Raw genomic sequence first — 17,954 nt, forward strand, 5'->3', positions numbered from 1 at the left:
CAAAATAGTAAGATCTTTAATCTTTGTAAAATGAGTGTTAACTCAGCATGTGGCCATCTATAAAGAGACTGAAGGATTACAGGGATGCCATCATGTTTGCTTCTTTACTTTTCTAGGAAAGCTCTCTCCAGGGCAACTTTTTAAATTGGCTTCTCCCCCTCCCTCCCTAGTTTTGGAGATGGCCTCCATTGGTAGAATCCCTAGCAGAATTCTGTGTGAATAACTTGAAGCACTAGCAGCAATTGAAGTGATTAAATTCTAAAATACATTTTTGGAACAAAATAAAGTTTTTGGTCACTTATTAGCTGATGTCAGCATGACCTGGTTCATTGATGCTGAAAATGAAATACAATTAAAAGGTTAATTTGAATTAAGCCATATAGTATGTAGTTAAAGATTAAAAATGTAGCTGTCAATTCAAAGCTATGATGGTGGACAGGATTCCAAGGTCTCAGGGAATAGGATTTTGCTTTTTTTAGAGGAAGATGAGTATATTTGGTGGTAGGTAGGATATAGAAGCAAATATTTATCGAACTTTTATTTTAAAAAATTGTGAAACTGATAAAATAATCAAACAAAATACTTTACTCCTATTTTTACAGAATATCAGTTGCCAAGAAAAGAAGCAAAATTATATTTTTGTAAATAGCAAATTTTAAAAGTAGCTTCTTAAAGAGCAGAAAATGAAGCAAATGTGAGATGTTTTGTACCACATGTTCCTGTGGGAGTAGTAAAATATTGGAGCACTTGAGACAGCATTCACTTTTTTACTCTTTCCCATGTGGCATCTGGGTCTCTTGATTTTTGGACTTGACAGTGAATTGTGTTCATTTTTGTTACAGAATACTTTTCTCTTCTGAAGATGTTTTTGCTGGGAATTTCTTTGACAACCTCCAGTTCACAAATTTAATGTGAAACTACCTAGTAAAATAACTTGAAATCCTGTGTTAGATCGCATCTCTGCCATGTTGTACCTATAGAGCATTTACGGGGGGCGAGGGGGGTTCAGTAAGATATTCACATTCTTGTTGTTGGTAGGATCTCTTTCTACAACACTGATCATTCCTGTGAACTTGTGAAATTGTTTGTTGGAAGTATTTGCAAGATACAGTAGTTTAATGTCACTTACTGGTAGAAGAGCCTGTTGAATGGAAGCTGTAGATGGTACATCTGGGTTAGATCACTGGTCTAACCTTTTAGGGACCTAGTTTTATACCCTGGTTGGTCAGCAGGTGAAAACTATGTACATGTGGTCTTTGCTTCTATTTGCACATTCTAAGACAACCATACAGTAAGCAATCTGTGCAGTGGAGGCTAGTGCTGAAGTAGCAGAATAGTTATGTGCCTTGCTTGAACAAATGAAATTAGGCCTTCGGTTGTAAGTGTCCTAAACATTCAGTATCAAAAACTATTTTAGTGTGTCTCAGTGAGTTTTTAGTAAACCTTTCTTGTCTTTCCATGTCTACATATCTGCATTTCACCAACTCCATCATTATCTATGTATGTAGCCTGTACTGTTAATATCATCCATACCTGTATCTTTTTCAGTTAATCTACTGGAATGTTCTTTTCTTATGGCTTACCCAGAGAAGTTCTCTAGCATATGCAGAATGATATGCCACTGATGCAAGAATCTTTTTAGTGCCAATCATCTGAAAAAGCCTTTTTTGTTTCATTGACTGTCTCTTTTTCAAATCTTGCCTTGAAATCTGTTTTCTCTCTTACCTACAATTCCTTATCTCCTAACTTCTTTTGCCCATTCATTTTTATTTTCTTTATGATGGTTCTTTATTTTTTTGTAAATCAATTCAGAATACAGTTTATGTAAAAGATACTACACACAAATTGAACTGTATATTGAAATAATGCAGTTCAGGCACTAATACAGCTGGTTTTGAGCATTTGTGCTTTATCAAGTTGGATCACAACCTCAACATGAGTCGTCAATGCAATGCTGTTGTGGACAGGAAAAAAAAGGCAAAAAAAGCAAATGCACTAGGTTGTATTCAGCATCGCATGCAAGTCTGGGGAGGTGATGGTACACTGAGTGCTGGTTAGGCCTCAGCTGGAGTACTCTGTCCAATTTTGGTCACCAGTGTTTAGAAATGTTGTTGTCAAGGTTCCTTTCCAACTCTGAACTCTAGAGTACAGATGTGGGGACCTGCATGAAAAACCCCCAGCTTAGGTTTACCAGCTTAGGTTAAAACTTCCCCAAGGTACAAACTATTTTACCTTTTGTCCCTGGACTTTATTACTGCCACGACCAAGCGCCTAACAAATTAACAGGGAAAGAGCTCACTTGAAAACGTCTTTTTCCCAAAAATCCCCCCAAGCCCTACATCCCCTTTCCTGGGGAAGGCTTGATAAAAATCCTCACCAATTTGCATAAGTGAACACAGACCCAAACCCTTGTATCTTAAGAACAATGAAAAAGGAATCAGGTTCTTAAAAGAAGAATTTTAATTAAAGAAAAAGTAAAAGAATCACCTCTGTAAAATCAGGATGGTAAATACTTTAGAGGGAAATCCAATTCAAAACATAGAGAATCCCTCTAGGCTAAACCTTAAGTTACAAAAAGACACAAAAACAGGAATGTACATTCCATTCAGCACAACTTATTTTATCAGCCATTTAAACAAAACAGAATCTAACGCATATCTAACTAGATTGCTTACTGACTTTTTACAGGAGTTCTGACCTGCATTCCTGCTCTGGTCCTGGCAAAAGCAACACAGACAGAGAACCCTTTGTGTGTGTATCGTCTCCTCCCCCCCCCCCCAGCTTTGAAAGTATCTTGTCTCCTCATTGGTCATTTTGGTCAGGTGCCAGCAAGGTTGTCTTAGCTTCTTAACCCTTTACAGGTGAAAAGGTTTTTCCTCTGTCCAGGAGGGATTTAAAGGTGTTTACTCTTCCCTTTGTATTTATGACAGATGTAGAGAAATTGGACAGGATCCAGAAGCGAGTGACAAAAATAATGAAAGGAATAGAATGCAAGCCATGAGAGCAAAGGCTGAAGGAATTGGGGGAATTATGTTTAGTTTGGAAAAGAAGAGATTGAAGAGGGATGTGATAATGGTCTTCAAATACTTGAAAGACTGCCATAAAAAAGATGGGGAAAAGTTGTTCCTTCTTGCCACAGAGGGCAGGACAAGAGACAATGGGCTGAAGATTTAGATTTAATCTCAGGGAAAAACTTCTTAACTGTAAGAACGGAGGATAATGGAACAGACTGCCTAGGGAAGTTGTGGAAGCTCTTTCACTGGAGGCTTTCAAAAGGAAGCTTGATAGCCATCTGTCTTGGATGGTTTAGGCACAAATCCTGCATCTTGGCAGGGGGTTAGACTAGGTGACCTTTGCAGTCCCTCCTAAGTCTATGATTCTAAGTATGATAAACTTTGTAGTTTTACTACTGTGGGCTACCATTGGTTTTCTTTGTGGTTTTTGGTTTGTTTGTTGTTGGGTTTTTGGTTTGTTTGTTTTGTTTTGACAACCTGGCATCGTAGTGTTTACTTATCTTCCTTTTCTTGTAGATTGTACAGTTCATTGTTACTCTGGTGCAGAATAACCAACTAGTGAGTCTAAAACGCAAACGGTAAGTACAGTATTGAAAAAAATAATTTTGTAAATGTTAATCAGCTAATACGGGTCTCCTTTGCTGGGCTGTTTTTCTCTTTAGAAATATTTTTTCATGCTTTAGTAGTGTTCATGCTACTGATTTCTCTCCCCCCACCCCGCGGTTTAGGCCACTACTTCTGAATACCAATGGACCTCCAAAGTCCACTATGTTTCAGCAGATCGTCAAAGAAGCAGCTGACAAAAACCATCATGTAAGTTGATTTTGAAGTGGACATTATTTGTTCATGTGGCAACTGGAGGGATGGAGGAAGGTGAACAAGTATTAACAGGAGTGACCTGTATTGGCTGCAGTTGTGCTATATTAGCTAAAAGTGAGGAAAAGAGGGGGAGAAGAGTGTTTTGAAGTGAATAGCAGCTGCGTGCCAATGAATTACTTTCATGGTAGTTAAACCATTTCCATTGTAATGTGTGTTTAAGTTTCCAGCTTTTGTTGTGTCACTGTTCTTGTTGATTTACAGTGTTGATATATTTTTGTATCACTCTCCAAGGTTTGTGGCTTATTTTGTTTTACATTGTCTGAACTTTGGTGGATTTTAACTGTTATGATCATTTTGAGTTTATTTTATGAAAATAGTTAATCACTCAACAAAATTTACAGCTATATACCTAATTGTTTAAATGTTCTGTTACAAAATTATTTATGCCAAATAATTAAAATATGAATACAAATCTGTGTGGAAAAGTGTCTTGTGTCTTAAGGGTTTTCCTAGGATATCTAGAATTTTTTTTTTTTTTTAAATTTAGGTATTCAGTTAGGGCTCTTAATTGAAGTATTATATTTGGGTCTGATTTTAGTTTGGAAATTTGATTCTTTTTATCTTTATAGTAGTTGTGCTTTTATAATTCTCAGGTACCACTCAGCAGAACTGAGGGACTAGAGCAGAGGGAGCAGATTTCAGATGACATCATTATTTATGATGTCACTGATGATATTGGCGAGGAAGAAAATACTATGGGTGAAGAAGAAAGTGCTTCCATTACTCCAGAAACAAATGAGGATGCTACGTCAGACTCTTCCAAGTAAGAAATATTTGTATGAGTACAGAAGGCACTCAGTACTTCAGTATAGACAGGGAGATCCTAACCTTAAAATCTAATTCAGATCTACACAATACAATTTAGATATCTTGTATAATTCCATTTCAGTAAAGGAAGCAGGCTTAATTAAAGTGCAGGTATGTGATTTTGAATCATATATTAGTTACTGAAAGTTACTATACATATGCAAATCCTTTGCACTCCAGGCGTATGCACTGGCTTCACAGGACAAATCAGCAGTTGTAGCTTAGTGTGGCTAGGATAAGAATTCAGCTAAAATAAAACATTTAAAAATGAAGGATCACTGGGAGCATATACTACTTTTTTAGAAGTGCCTTCTGTATGCTATTCTCATTTCTTGGTTTTTACTTCCTTAGCACAAGATTGGAACCCCCCTAGTTGAATGTTTTTTATGCTATTGATGGTAGCTGTCATGTGCTACCTCTACTAAGTGTAAATGCTGCCCTCTGAACATTCCAGTCATTTTTTGCTGACTGCAAACCACCATCATTGATTTCTTCACTATTTAGAGACTGTAAAGTCCTCCAGCCTTCTCAGCTCTATAATTCAAGGGTCATCTTGTGTACTTTTTCCTCATTTTACTCCTTAATTCTGTGCTACATACTTTACCTGTTGTCCACACCTGTCTTTATAGTACACTCTCGGGTAAAAGCAGGTGATCACCCCAGCCCTTCTGGCTGAAGGATTGTCTCCCAATGTTGCCCTTGGTTTACACTGCATAATAGTGTATAATTTTATCCTTTATGGATTTGAAATCCAGATTTTGTTGCCTGAGACTTAAACTGCTGTTTTGGTTTTGGCAAATGGATGTTTTCTTTCTGCACCCCTCATGCCGCCCCCTACACACACAGAAAAATGTCATTAAGTGGGAGTACACATGAGTAATTTAAGGGTTTAAAAAACCTTAGTGTGGTAGTTATTGGGTTTCTAATGCTCTTTTTAAATATAAGTTTAGAGTGAAGATTAATTTTTGGAAAAAATACCCATTTAAAAGTGTGACACTTCCTTAGTACTTTAAACACTTGTGAAAATTGTGTTTTCTCCCTGGCATCATGGAGGGAAAAGATTATTCACTGTCTGTGACCTGCTTCATTTGTGGGGCAGGGTTTTTTCATTTCTGGGATCCTTTGCATAGCGACAGGGGAGCATTAGAATGTAGTAAAGGGGAGAAGAGTACACTTCCCAGGATCCTATTCGCCCTTACATCTGTGAGACTTAAATGCTTAAACTGTCCAATGAGCCTAATTAAGCTCATCAGCCATGACAAGATTGGCTTCTCTTCACCAGCCCCATGTTCAGTTCCCATTCTTAGTACCCACCTTCTCTCATAACCACCTATTGATGTTCCTCTAAGGTGTTGTGGTTTTTGTTTTTTTTTTTTCTCCTCCCCTCTCTCCTGGTCCTGTAAAACTTAATCCTACAGAATTAGAAAATAGTAGCAAACAGGCATGATGCAAAATAAAAATGGTTTTGTCTAGCATGATACCTTCATCCTTTCTAATTCCAGTCCATAAGAATTAAGATTCCTTAATGATTTTGAAGTATTTAATCCCTGGAAAATGCCCTGTAACTGTCCCCTAAAAAGCCTCATCTGAATATGAAGCTTGGAGTTGTCCTTCTAACTTACTTTTGCTGAGAAAGTTATATTAAAACAAAGAGAAGAGGGAAATTCTAAAACCAAATATTTTTGATTAAAGATGGTTATTAGCTGCTTAATCTTTTTTCCAATTTCTTGAGATTCTTTTTACTGTGTTTTAAATATGGTGTTTGTTACTGCCATAAAACTTTGAGGAGATGGTGAGAGGTTAAAATGGGGCTTAGAATGGAAATCTAGACTCCCTTAAATAGTGGCCAACACTTTAGTTACATATTCAGAGTGCTTTGCAGCTATTTAATCCTTACAGCACAACTTTGAAGAAGGTAGTTTGTTGCCTCTTCAGAGTTTAACCCATTTATGGTCTGTTTTATGTATTGCAGCTGTAGTCATTCGCCTGATATTGTAATTGTAGAAGATGATAATGAGGATGACAACATCCCTGTAATTCAGGGGGATAAAAATATCGAACCAGTCACTATCCCAGCCAGTGATCCCCTCAGTCCTGTCAGTGACAGTACAAGCCCTCTCATGTCTAGTGCTGTTCAACTGAACAACCAGTCAACTCTTACTGCAGAAGACCCTGTCTCAATGATGGATTCCATACTCAATGAGAATGGAGTAATTTCACAGAACATCAACCTTCTTGGAAAGTGAGTAGCTTTGATGCATTTAAAACAATTGACTAAGTTATAATTGATACGTTCATCAACTGCCTCTTTAACTACTTTCACTGAAAGACTCTTAGAGGCCCTGCAAAGGATTCTTCAAAGATTGAGTTTGTGCTCTTTTTTGCTGCTTTATGGTGTATATAAATAGTGTTCCATGTTTTCAATTTATTTATTTATGTATTTTAAAATACACACTCTAGGAATCTGTTGGTGTTTTTTTCCAAACATTAAAACAGAGATGAAATCGGTTTAAAAAAAAAAAAATCTGGGCAAAAGGAAAAACAAAAAAAACCTTTCATAATATGCACATTTTACTACAGTATAACTGAAACTCTTTCTATGTTCTAAGATGCTTTTTGCCTTTCTCAGAGCTAGTAGTTTTTCCAGAAATCCTGGTTTACATATGCTCGCATAATTTTCTTTGACATATCCTTACTCATGTGGAGCCTCTTTTTGTCTTAGAGGTAGTCCAACTTTGAAAATGCATCAATATATCCAGGGGGCACACTCAAAGCTCACTGTGCCCCTTTGCTGAAGTCCGGAAGTTTCTTGATGACTATTCCAAAAAGCCAGTACGTTAAAAGCCAGTACATTAAGTTTCACATTGTCAGGGTTAGGCACATTCATGTCAGTAGTAAAGTCCCTTTTCAGATTTGAAATGTCATCTTCAGTAGCAAATGGCTGGAACACTCTGGCATAATGGTCGTAGTCTATTGCAAAATTCACTTTGAGGAAGGGGTGCAACACCTGGATGATATTCCAAAAAGAATCTTTGGCATCAAACACTTTGGGGTTCAAATTATGGGCAATGGTCTCCCACTTCTCAATGAGCACTGTGTTGAAGGTTTTTAATTTTTTTTTTTAGTTTTTCTCATGTTCTGGAATCAGAATGATTTCCAGAAACAGCTGGGTTTTCTCACCATATGTTTCTCCTGCAGCTTTTGTGCTCAATTCAGCTGAGATTTTGATTGTCAGGAACTAGTAAACATCTGCATTAGCAAACATGTTGGCAATAGTTGAAGAAAACTCCAGTGTTTTCTGCATGTCCCACAGTTATTCCAAGTTTTCAACAATGAACATTGCCTGGGTGCACAGAATCTGGTGGTCATTTTCTTTCAGTTTTTTCAGTGTCTGCTTTAGAACCAACAAACTCAGGATGATCCAGAGAAGCATAGCACAGTCCACATGTTGTTTACATGACAAGCAGCGAAGTATAAGCTCATCCACCAATGTAGCACAACGGGGGTAGGTAATTAGCAGTCAGCTCTGCACTCAATTCGCACTATGTAAAGCAAAGTCTTCAGCTTGTTCGCATTTTTGAAAATGGCCCCGAATCCAAAGATCTAAGATTTCACATCTTTCATTTCTTCTTTAGCAGTAGCTGCTGACACCACAACCGGTAGTCAGATGAGCAGGATAGGTAATGATAGCAGCTCCGGTTTCTGATTGAGTTTAATCTCCCATGCAAACTTAGCCATGTCGGAAGCAGAATCTGTGTTTCTTGTGGCCACATTTTCTCACGTTTGTTGGTACATTTCAAACATGTCAGTGAAATAAAAAACGAAAACAAAAGAACAAGAATTGGATAGGCCAAAGCATCAGAAGACTTGTCAAAAATCAGTCTAGACACCACATTTCCATCAATTCATTCCATCTGTTTATACAGTAAAGCATTGTCATTTTTCTTATGAGTGAGGTTGTCTGCATTAGGAAGGGTTTTTGCTGCTGTAGACAGTATTGTCACACAGCGTCACCGGTAGGCCCCTCTGCAATTAACAGTGGTTGTCCAGTGAAACAAAGAGCACGCACAAATTCATTGATACAATCATGCTGTGTCTTCTCTTTCATGGAAGCCCTGGTGAAAGCTTTTGGTATTGACTGTTTATCCGGAAGCTCATTTTCTTAGAATCATAGAATATTAGGGTTGGAAGAGACCTCAGGAAGTCATCTAGTCTAATCCCCTACTCAAAGCAGGACCAACACCAACTAAATCATCCAAGCCAAAGCTTTGTCAAGCCGGGCCTTAAAAACCTCTAAGGAAGGAGATTCCACCACCTCCCTAGGTAACCCATTCCAGTGCTTCACTATCTTCCTAGTGAAATCGTGTTTCCTAATATCCAACCTAGACCTCCCTCACTGCAACTTGAGACCATTACTCCTTGTTCTGTCATCTGCTGCCACTGAGAACAGTCTAGATCCATCCTCTTTGGAACCCCCTTTCAGGTAGTTGAAAGCAGCTATCAAATCCCCCCTCACTCTTCTCTTCTGCAGACTAAATAAGCCCAGTTCCCTCAGCCTCTCCTCATAAGTCATGTTCCCCAGTCCCCTAATCATTTTCGTTGCCCTCCATTGGACACTCTCCAATTTGTCCACATCCCTTCTGTAGTGGAGGGACCAAAACTGGACGCAGTACTTCAGGTGTGGCCTTACCAGTGCCGATTAGAGAGAATAATCACTTCCCTTGATCTGCTGGCAATGCTCCTACTAATGCAGCCCAATATGCCGTTGGCCTTCTTGGCAATGAGGGCATACTGCTGACTCGTATCCAGCTTCTCATCCGCTGTATTCCCCAGGTCCTTTTCTGCAGAACTGCTGTTTAGCCAGTTGGTCCCCAGCCTGTACCGGTGCATGGGAGTCTTCCTTCCTAAGTGCAGGACTCTCCACTTATCCTTGTTGAATCTCATCAGATTTCTTTTGGCTCAATCCTCCAATTTGTTTAGGTCACTCTGGACCCTATCCCTATCCTCCAGTGTATCTACCTCTCCCCACAGCTTAGGGTCATCTGTGAACTTGCTAAAGGTGCAATTAATCCCATCACCCAGATCATTGATGAAGATGTTGAACAAAACCAGCCCCAGGACCAACCCCTGGGGCACTCTGCTTGATACCAGCTGCCAACTAGACATCGAGCCATTGATCACTACCTGTTGAGTCCGACAATCTAGCCAGCTTTCTATCCCCCTTGGATCCAGTTCATACTCTTTTTAACTTGCTGGCAAGAATACAGTGAGAGACCGTATCAGAAGCTTTGCTAAAGTCAAGATAGATCACATCCACCGCTTTCCCCATCTCCACAGAGCCAGTTATCTCATCATAGAAGGCAGTCAGGTTGGTCAGGCATGACTTGCCCTTGGTGAATCCATGCTGACTGTTCCTGATCACTTTCCTCTCCTCCAGGTGCTTCAGAATGGATTCCTATTTTTTAAATAGCTTTCAGGACTTCTTTATGTCTAGTATTCCGTATTCTCAGTTTTCAATTTTTTTTTTTTAATTAAAGGAGTTCAGGTTTTACTGATTAATACCCATGTATTAATCCACTCAATTTTTTCCCCCAGGTACTTACTTTTGTTAAACACTAACGCTTTACACAATTGTTATGTCCTGCAGCTCTGCAGTGTTTTAAAAATATTGTCCTATATGTTTTTATCATAGAAATATCAGGAATCCTGGTCTTCCCTGTTTTTGCTGGAGGTCTACTTCTGGGAGGTCTTGAGGATATTTACTGTTACCTTTTGCACCGTAATTTGAACAGTGGAAGTATTTGTTAAAAGTAAAGACCTTCCTTTATCCAAAATGTTACTTCAGTTAAATAGGTGACATTTAAAACTTTGTTTTTTATTAGTCTAAGATTCCCTATTTTCAAATGCTATATTTGCACTTCCTTTACTTTTGTGATGACAGTATTTTACTGGTTCTCTGGTCATAGTTTTCCAGCTTAGATAGACATAGTCTTAATCTTAAATGTGAAACATCTTTGTAATGTGTATTTTGCTCATTCAGGCCCTCTTTATGTATCATTAAAAAAAAAAAACAAGGGCACAAAATCAGTCCCTCCCTCCTTGCAGGTCACCTGGAGGATTTTTATTTTTTTTCCTTGCTGGGTATGAACTCCTTTTTTTTCTTTAAAACCTCTAGACTTTTATTATTGCACTCCTAAAGGTGGTTTTTGGGTTTTTTTTTTAAATGGTTTAAGTTAAAACAAAAGCTTAAAGGCTACTACATTGTCTTTAGAGTATATATTGTATAGCAGAGGAAATAACTTTAATTGCAATCAGCACTTGCTGATGGAATTTTTTTTAATTCTTTTAAATCACTTGTGCATTCTTCCTTTTCATCCCCACATGCAACCATCAGATTACTTTTGTAATTTTACCTTGTAATATAAAAGGATCTACTTCCAGCTTTAAAAATAATTCTAATTAACTGAAAGTGACTTCTGCTCTCCTTTATTGTGGAAACAGCAGCTTTGTGAATGGGTCACAGCCTATTGATTTGTGAATATCAGATGTATGAATTTGACAATCCTGTCAGAGAGAAATATTGTATCAGCACTTGCCCGTGCAGTTTTAAACAAGCAGTGATGTTGGTACTGTTGCATATACCTATTCCAATAGGTGAATTATAAAGTTTCTGTATCTCTATAACAAACTTTCATAGGTACCCTGCACCTCACTTGATTTTTTTTTTTTATTCTCCACACTGTCAGTACAAATGTTGTTGCTATTTCAGAACACAAAATCCGTTCTCTTTTCCATCTTCCAGAGTTGAGCTATTGGATTATCTTGACAGTATTGATTGCAGTTTAGAGGACTTCCAAGCCATGCTGTCAGGACGACAGTTCAGCATAGACCCAGATCTTCTGGTTGATGTATGTATTTCTAGTAGTAACTTCCTCTGTTTTTTATTTTGTAATGAACAAGATCATAGAGGATACACATTTTTCAAGAGGTTTCAGAGTAGCAGCCGTGTTAGTCTGTATCTGCAAAATGAGGAGGAGGACTTGTGGCACCTTAGAGACTAACAAATTTATTTGAGCATAAGCTTTTGTGAGCTACAGCTCACTTCATCGGATGTATCTCTAAGGTGCCACAAGTCCTCCTTCTCATTTTCAAGAGAATATTTGTATCTTAAATCTTTGTTTAAAGTTTTAATGCAAAAAAGTTCATGCATCTTTAAAGGCTGCACAATTATAAAATTAAAATCAGAAGACTCAAACATTTCTACAGTTACAATTTAGTCTTATTGCTTATCCTGTATATTGCATACTAAAAATTTTAACATACAGCCTTTATAACAAGGAAACAGATATGCAAAAGTTTATCTTCAAAATAGCAGAATTTAATATTAATGTAGAAATCTTTTGTATTTCTTGACACTTTAGCTGTGCCACATAAGCAAATGTGGCACTTAATTTTCTTCCCTTTAATAATAAAATAAAAAAAAAAAAAGTAGTGGGGGAGGAAGGAAACACAAATAAGCATGCTTCAGTACTGGTATAGTGCTTCCAAATGCCCCTGAAGTCCGTGCTCATTTAACTGTTACACCAATTTATGTATGTTTAGTAGAACTGGTGCTGTTGACTAGAACTGTATGGGTACTTCCATGAAGTTGGCCAAAAGTGGATAAGGGAACCAAAGATTGGATTGGGCCTGAAGCCATGAGGTAGAAGTTCTAGCACAGTGGTTTTCAAAGTTCAGGTTGCGACCCAATACTGGGTCATGGAATGCAAGACACTGGGTCACCTTGCTCAGCATTCAGTGACCCTGGCAGCCAGCCAATAAAAACAAGTCCCTAACTATTCTGACACCACACTGCACCCCGGAAGCGGCCAGCAGCAGGTCCGGCCTGTAATCGGGGCCAAGGAGCTTCATGCACTTCCCACACCCTGAGCGTTGGCTCCGTACTCTCATTGGCTGGAAACTGGCCAAAGGGAGCTGGGGGAGGGATGGTGGTGCCTGCAGGCAAGAGCTGCATGGAGCCGCTTGCGTGCACCTCTAGGAGCTGGACCTGCTTGCCGCTTCTGGGGCTAGGGAGACCAGGTGTTCCGATTTTATAGGGACAGTCCCGATTTTGGGTTCTTTTTCTTATATAGGCTCCTATTAACACCACCCCCATCCCAATTTTTCACACTTGCTGTCTGGTCACCCTATCTGGGGCACAGCATGGTGCCAGACAGGCAGGAAGCCTGCCTCTGCACCCTGGCTGTGCTGCTGGCTGGGAGCCGCTAGAGGTAAGCTCGTGCCCCAATCCCCTACCCAAGCACCCCGCACACACCTGGAGCCCTTTCCTGCACCCCAACCCTCTCATCCTCGGCCCCACCCCAGAGCTCGCAGCCCAGAGCCCCCTTCCACACCCTGAACCCCTCATTCCAGCCCTACCCCATACCCATCATCCCCAGCTCCGTTGGGTCGTGGGCATCAACAATTTTCTTCAACTGGGTTGCCAGGAAAATAGCTTGAAAACCACTGTCTTAGGATCTGCTTTGTAAATGGGGAAGCAGAGACTGAGTCTTTATCAGACTCCCAAGGTTCAAGGGCCAAGTGTATTCTGGGCCACAAAATTTTGAATTGCGTATGTATTCTAATGGTTCCAAATTGTGCCTGATAATGACACGCTTGGATAGGAGGAAACGGAAGGGAATAAGAGGACTGACGGTCCAGTTTTAGCTAGTGGCTGGTGCCTGTATATATTGAAAAGTGTACTGTTCAGGAAAAAAAATTATGCATGCCCAGGCAGGTGCTGTACAACTGTGAATTCTATGTTAGTATTCATAGGTTTAATTTCCAAATGAAAAGTTTCAAAGTTAAGCAGCTCTCTCAGAGGAGAGTGGAAATTTTTTGCCACATCCATAATTCAAATGAATGAGGTGACTGCCGTTTCAGTCCATGGGGCCTTAGTTCTCTTATTTATTCTTCCTTTACATCATTCCTCTCACTTAACTGGTCAACTATGTGGCAGTTCACTTTTCTGAATCTGGTGTTTCTGAAACTGCAGAATTAACATACAGCACCATTCTGAGCTAGACATGGTACAGATGTTGCTGTGTTCTGAGCATTACCAGTGCCCTGCAGTCTCAAAATGTAATAGGTCTACTCCACAATTAGGCTTCTCCTTAGCAAGTGTTTTGCGCAAAATGGCAAACTTGTAAAAGGGGGGCCCAATCCTGCTCAGATCCTATAGGCACTGCATAATATAAACAATTAATAAAATATAGTAAAATATTTACACCCATATATTTAGTGACCTAGACTTATACCAACGTTCGGAATTTTAAAACAGTGTTTTGTCTTGTTCAGCTTTTTACAAGCTCCGTGCAGATGAATCCCACAGATCACATCAGTAATACAAAAGTAAGTTCCAAAGCCCACAGTAGCGAGAAATACAAATACAGTTGGAGGTTGGTGAACAACTTGTCCTTTAGCTGTGCCCATTACTGAAGTGACAAAGCATTTTCATATTTTGTTGTGAATAAAACCTCTAATTTGGATACAAAAATTGCAGTTGAATTTATTCCTATTCTGCTTTGTAGCTGGAAGGGAAATATGGCAAATTGTGGGGGGGAGAAGTTTTTATATCACGTTCATCACCATGATATCTAGGGGAAGCATTTAACATTTTTACAGATGAGGAAAGTGAAGCTAATGCTTCTCCGACTTCTAACTGTAGAACAGTAATCCTCCCTCAGTGTTACTCTCAGTTCCTATTTGGATTCACCAGGGTATCACTGCATGTTGTTTTTTAGACCAGCATCCATTAAGCCACATGAATAGTTGCCATACAGTTGTAACATCTTTTTACAGGCTAATGCAGGTTATTTTAATAGTTACGTAGACTTTGTCAAGCTTTGCCAGTTGTAATCTTTTTGTTACTTATGCAGACTGGGTTTTTTTAAAGCCTATTTCAGATTAAGTTTTGACTTCAATTTCTTTTTTCATTTGGAGACAAAAGGAATAGAAACTACAAAGAGTAATGGACCTCAGCCTGCTTCACAAGACACACACAGTTCTAAGCCCAAATCAGGTTAGTATAGCGAATGGCGTGGCTTTCTTTGCAGGAAGAGCTTCATAGCTGAAAAGATGAAAGAGGGAAAAACTGTGAAGTACTTGTTAAAACAATATCCTGCTTAGTCAGGTCTCATCTGCTTGATTGCTTTGTGCTGGTAACATGACAAGAACCAAAATAGTTACTGTGAAAAATTTGCATTGCACCAGATGCAAAGACAAAACTGATTAAATATTGGTGTTTCAGACAAATCTGAATAATAGTTTACTTTGCTGCTTGCAACACTTCAATAGTATGCCCCAGTTTTTTTAAAAAATAACCATTTTGTTCAAAAATATTTTTATAATGTGGTTTGCTTTGTAAAAAGTACACTAAAATTTTTGGAATTAGCACTGTGCATGTAAACTATTAGTGACTTTCTGGAGTATTCTTTTTCTTCCCTTGTAGATAAACAGCTCATTCAATATACTGCCTTTCCACTCCTTGCATTCCTTGATGGGAGTCCAGGTGCAACTGTTGAGGGTGGAAACTCCACATCTGAAACCATCTCCTCCCTAGACAAATCCTTAGAAGTGGATGAGCTTCTGGAAAGCAGCCTGGACCCTGAACCAACTCAAAGCAAGTTAGTGCGGCTGGAGCCACTGACTGAGGCAGAAGCAAGTGAAGCCACACTGTTTTATTTATGTGAACTTGCTCCTGCACCCATGGACACAGATATGCCATTCTTGGATAACTAACATAGCAGGAACTTTGTAGATATTCATCAAAACGAACTATTTATTTAGGATATCATTTGGTATCTGGGTTTTTTGGTAAATATTTTGGTTAGTATGACCAGCTATTTGGAATCTTTCTCCTACCCTCCTCCTTCCCCCAGCCCCTCACAGCTGTTTAAGTAGTTGTGTACTTATATAAAATGACATAGACATAGTTGCATATATCAAGTCATACTAAGTTACCAAACTTTAATTGTTGTCAAATATTTGGCATTTATAGAGAATATAAAATATCCCAGGTAATCAAAATTCATGTCATAATGACCTTTGTTTTATGCTCTTAAGACTTTTTGGTTCTATGTATGATTGAGTAGAATAACTCTGTACGGTGTAGAACTCTGAATGTTTTCTGTATTTTGGTTTTCTATTTTTACAACCTTTCTTCAAGACCTGACTTGAGCTGTATTTTTTCTGGTTGAACTGGGAACAAAGTGCCTGTTACCAAGTTGACTCTTTGGTTCTGCCTTAGTTCTTCAGTGAGTGTGATCATACATGACAAGAGAGAAATGGAAGTTTTTATTTATTAAGACAGAAGCCACTTGCATGCATGAGTACTTCTAACCTGAACCATCCACTTTGATAAAATAAATGTTATCTAAGTGTGACTTTTGTTAGGGGTCATCTTTTACATTGTCTACACTGTGACTCAGTGCTTAGAACATCTTTTCAGATGAAGTAACTTTAATTCATACTAGTGATGCAATAAAAGACAGTCTTAGTTTTCAGTTTCAGAACAATTTTTTTTAAAACCAGTAATTGTGTGGGATAAATTTCCAGAGGTCAGATCAGACTCTACATGAGCTTTGTATTAAGTGAAAGATGTACACTTTACTATATTAACATGCTGAGATAGTAATAAAAATAGAAGTTTTGATACCATTGAGCATGAAATGCTGTTTTTATATACAGATAATGCTGTGTTCACTGTTGGGTAATGATCTTGTAGCATTTTAGTTAAACACCTGTTTTCAAGCTACTTGAATCAGGCAGAAAAAAATCTCTCTCCGGTTTTTGTGCATTGACTCATCTTCTCTACCACCAGTAAACAATGTATTTGTGGACCTAGGGTACATCTGCACATGGATAAAATAGCATGGCTGGAGTTGGCTCAGCTCAGTGGACACGAACTCATAGCACTAAAAATTGCTCTGTAGACATCAGGCTTGGGCTGGAGCCTCTGCTCTGGGACCTTCTACTGTGAGCCTAAGTCAGCTGATTTAGGCCAGCCATTGGGGGGCGGGGAGAAGGGGGTTATCCCTGTGTAGATGTAACCATAGTGGCTTTGAGTATATTTTCATTAATGGAATTTCTAAAATGTATCTAGAAAGCTACTACTGCATACTCATTCAGAAGGCACGCTCCTATTAAAACAAGTACCTTTTTGGCAAGCATAGCAGTAACTGCTCTTAATAAGATCTTATGGCAAATAAATTCATGTAGCACTTTTTTGACTCAGCGAGGAAACTAACAGTCAACTAAAATGGAAGCAGTTCAGTGAGGTGTACTATATACTATCAGAGGCCACTGGCTGTGTAGGTCTCTGGCTTCACATGTTGAGGGTGCCTCTGTTTGGTATAAGTGTCTAATCATGTACTGTTGTACCACATGAACTCACCTAGTAAACAATTTTGATGTGGCATGAAAAGATTCTTAAAGGGTTAGCTGAGTTGCTAGTTTATCAAGTTAATTTCACTAAATACTGCTTAGAGCAGGGGTTCTCAAATTGGGGGTTGGGGCCCCTTGGGGATCACAAGCTGTCAGCCTCCACTCCAAACCCCACTTTGCATCCAGCATTTATAATGGTGATAAATATATAAAAAGGTTTTAAATTTATGGGGGAGGGTGCACTCAGAGGCTTGCTATGTGAAAGGGGTTGCCAATACAAAAGTGAACCACTGGCTTAGAGTATCTAATGAAAGATATATCAAGGAAGGTTAGACCATTTAAGAGATTTTGGCAGGGGAAGAGAATACATGTAACAAACAAATGTGGTAGAACCACACCTGCAGTGTTCATTGCAACTCTGACTAGGCCTAGCATGTTGAAGAGCTCCATGTGCTTAGTCATTTTCACAGTGATCAGTGTTCAAGCTGTTAGCTGACCTTATGCAGGAGCAGTGAACTCTGGGTGTGTTTATACTATCCCTTCTATCCAAAACTGAGTTCACAGACCAGAAGAAGTGGTTGAAACTAATGTTTGGTCACCTGTCCTCAGGGGATGATGTATAAGATGACATTTAATTCAAATGTAGTGAAGGTACAGCCATCTGGCTGAAATGCATCCAAGGTGTTCTCTTCATGCCCTTAGTATTACTCAGTATATAACTCAAAAGCTTGAGGTAACTGGTGCACTGAAGAAAACCCTTAGCTAATTAAGCTAGGTAGGAGTATAGAACCTGGAAGCAGTAAAGGAAAGACTGAAGTCATTCTAAATTAA

At 38.9% G+C, this 17,954-nt stretch overlaps 1 protein-coding gene across 3 annotated transcripts in view; it reads left to right on the forward strand.

The window, feature by feature from the left end:
• The window catches only part of HSF2 (heat shock transcription factor 2), a 38,027-nt gene extending 21,904 nt beyond the window's left edge, over positions 1–16,123 (forward strand). Inside the window, exons 6-13 of one of the 3 annotated variants that reach the window (XM_038395384.2) lie at positions 3,531–3,592; positions 3,743–3,827; positions 4,487–4,656; positions 6,673–6,942; positions 11,503–11,608; positions 14,037–14,090; positions 14,679–14,760; positions 15,190–16,123. In XM_038395384.2, the coding sequence (XP_038251312.1) occupies positions 3,531–3,592; positions 3,743–3,827; positions 4,487–4,656; positions 6,673–6,942; positions 11,503–11,608; positions 14,037–14,090; positions 14,679–14,760; positions 15,190–15,479 (1,119 nt within the window). In that variant the 3' untranslated portion in view covers positions 15,480–16,123. The remainder of the gene's footprint in view (positions 1–3,530; positions 3,593–3,742; positions 3,828–4,486; positions 4,657–6,672; positions 6,943–11,502; positions 11,609–14,036; positions 14,091–14,678; positions 14,761–15,189) is intronic. The other 2 variants (XM_038395385.2, XM_043510895.1) reach the window with 2 other exon arrangements.
• Positions 16,124–17,954: the final 1,831 nt, after the last annotated feature.

This window comes from Dermochelys coriacea, chromosome 3 (genome assembly GCF_009764565.3).
Source record: "Dermochelys coriacea isolate rDerCor1 chromosome 3, rDerCor1.pri.v4, whole genome shotgun sequence".
Classification (NCBI taxonomy): Eukaryota; Metazoa; Chordata; order Testudines; family Dermochelyidae; genus Dermochelys; species Dermochelys coriacea.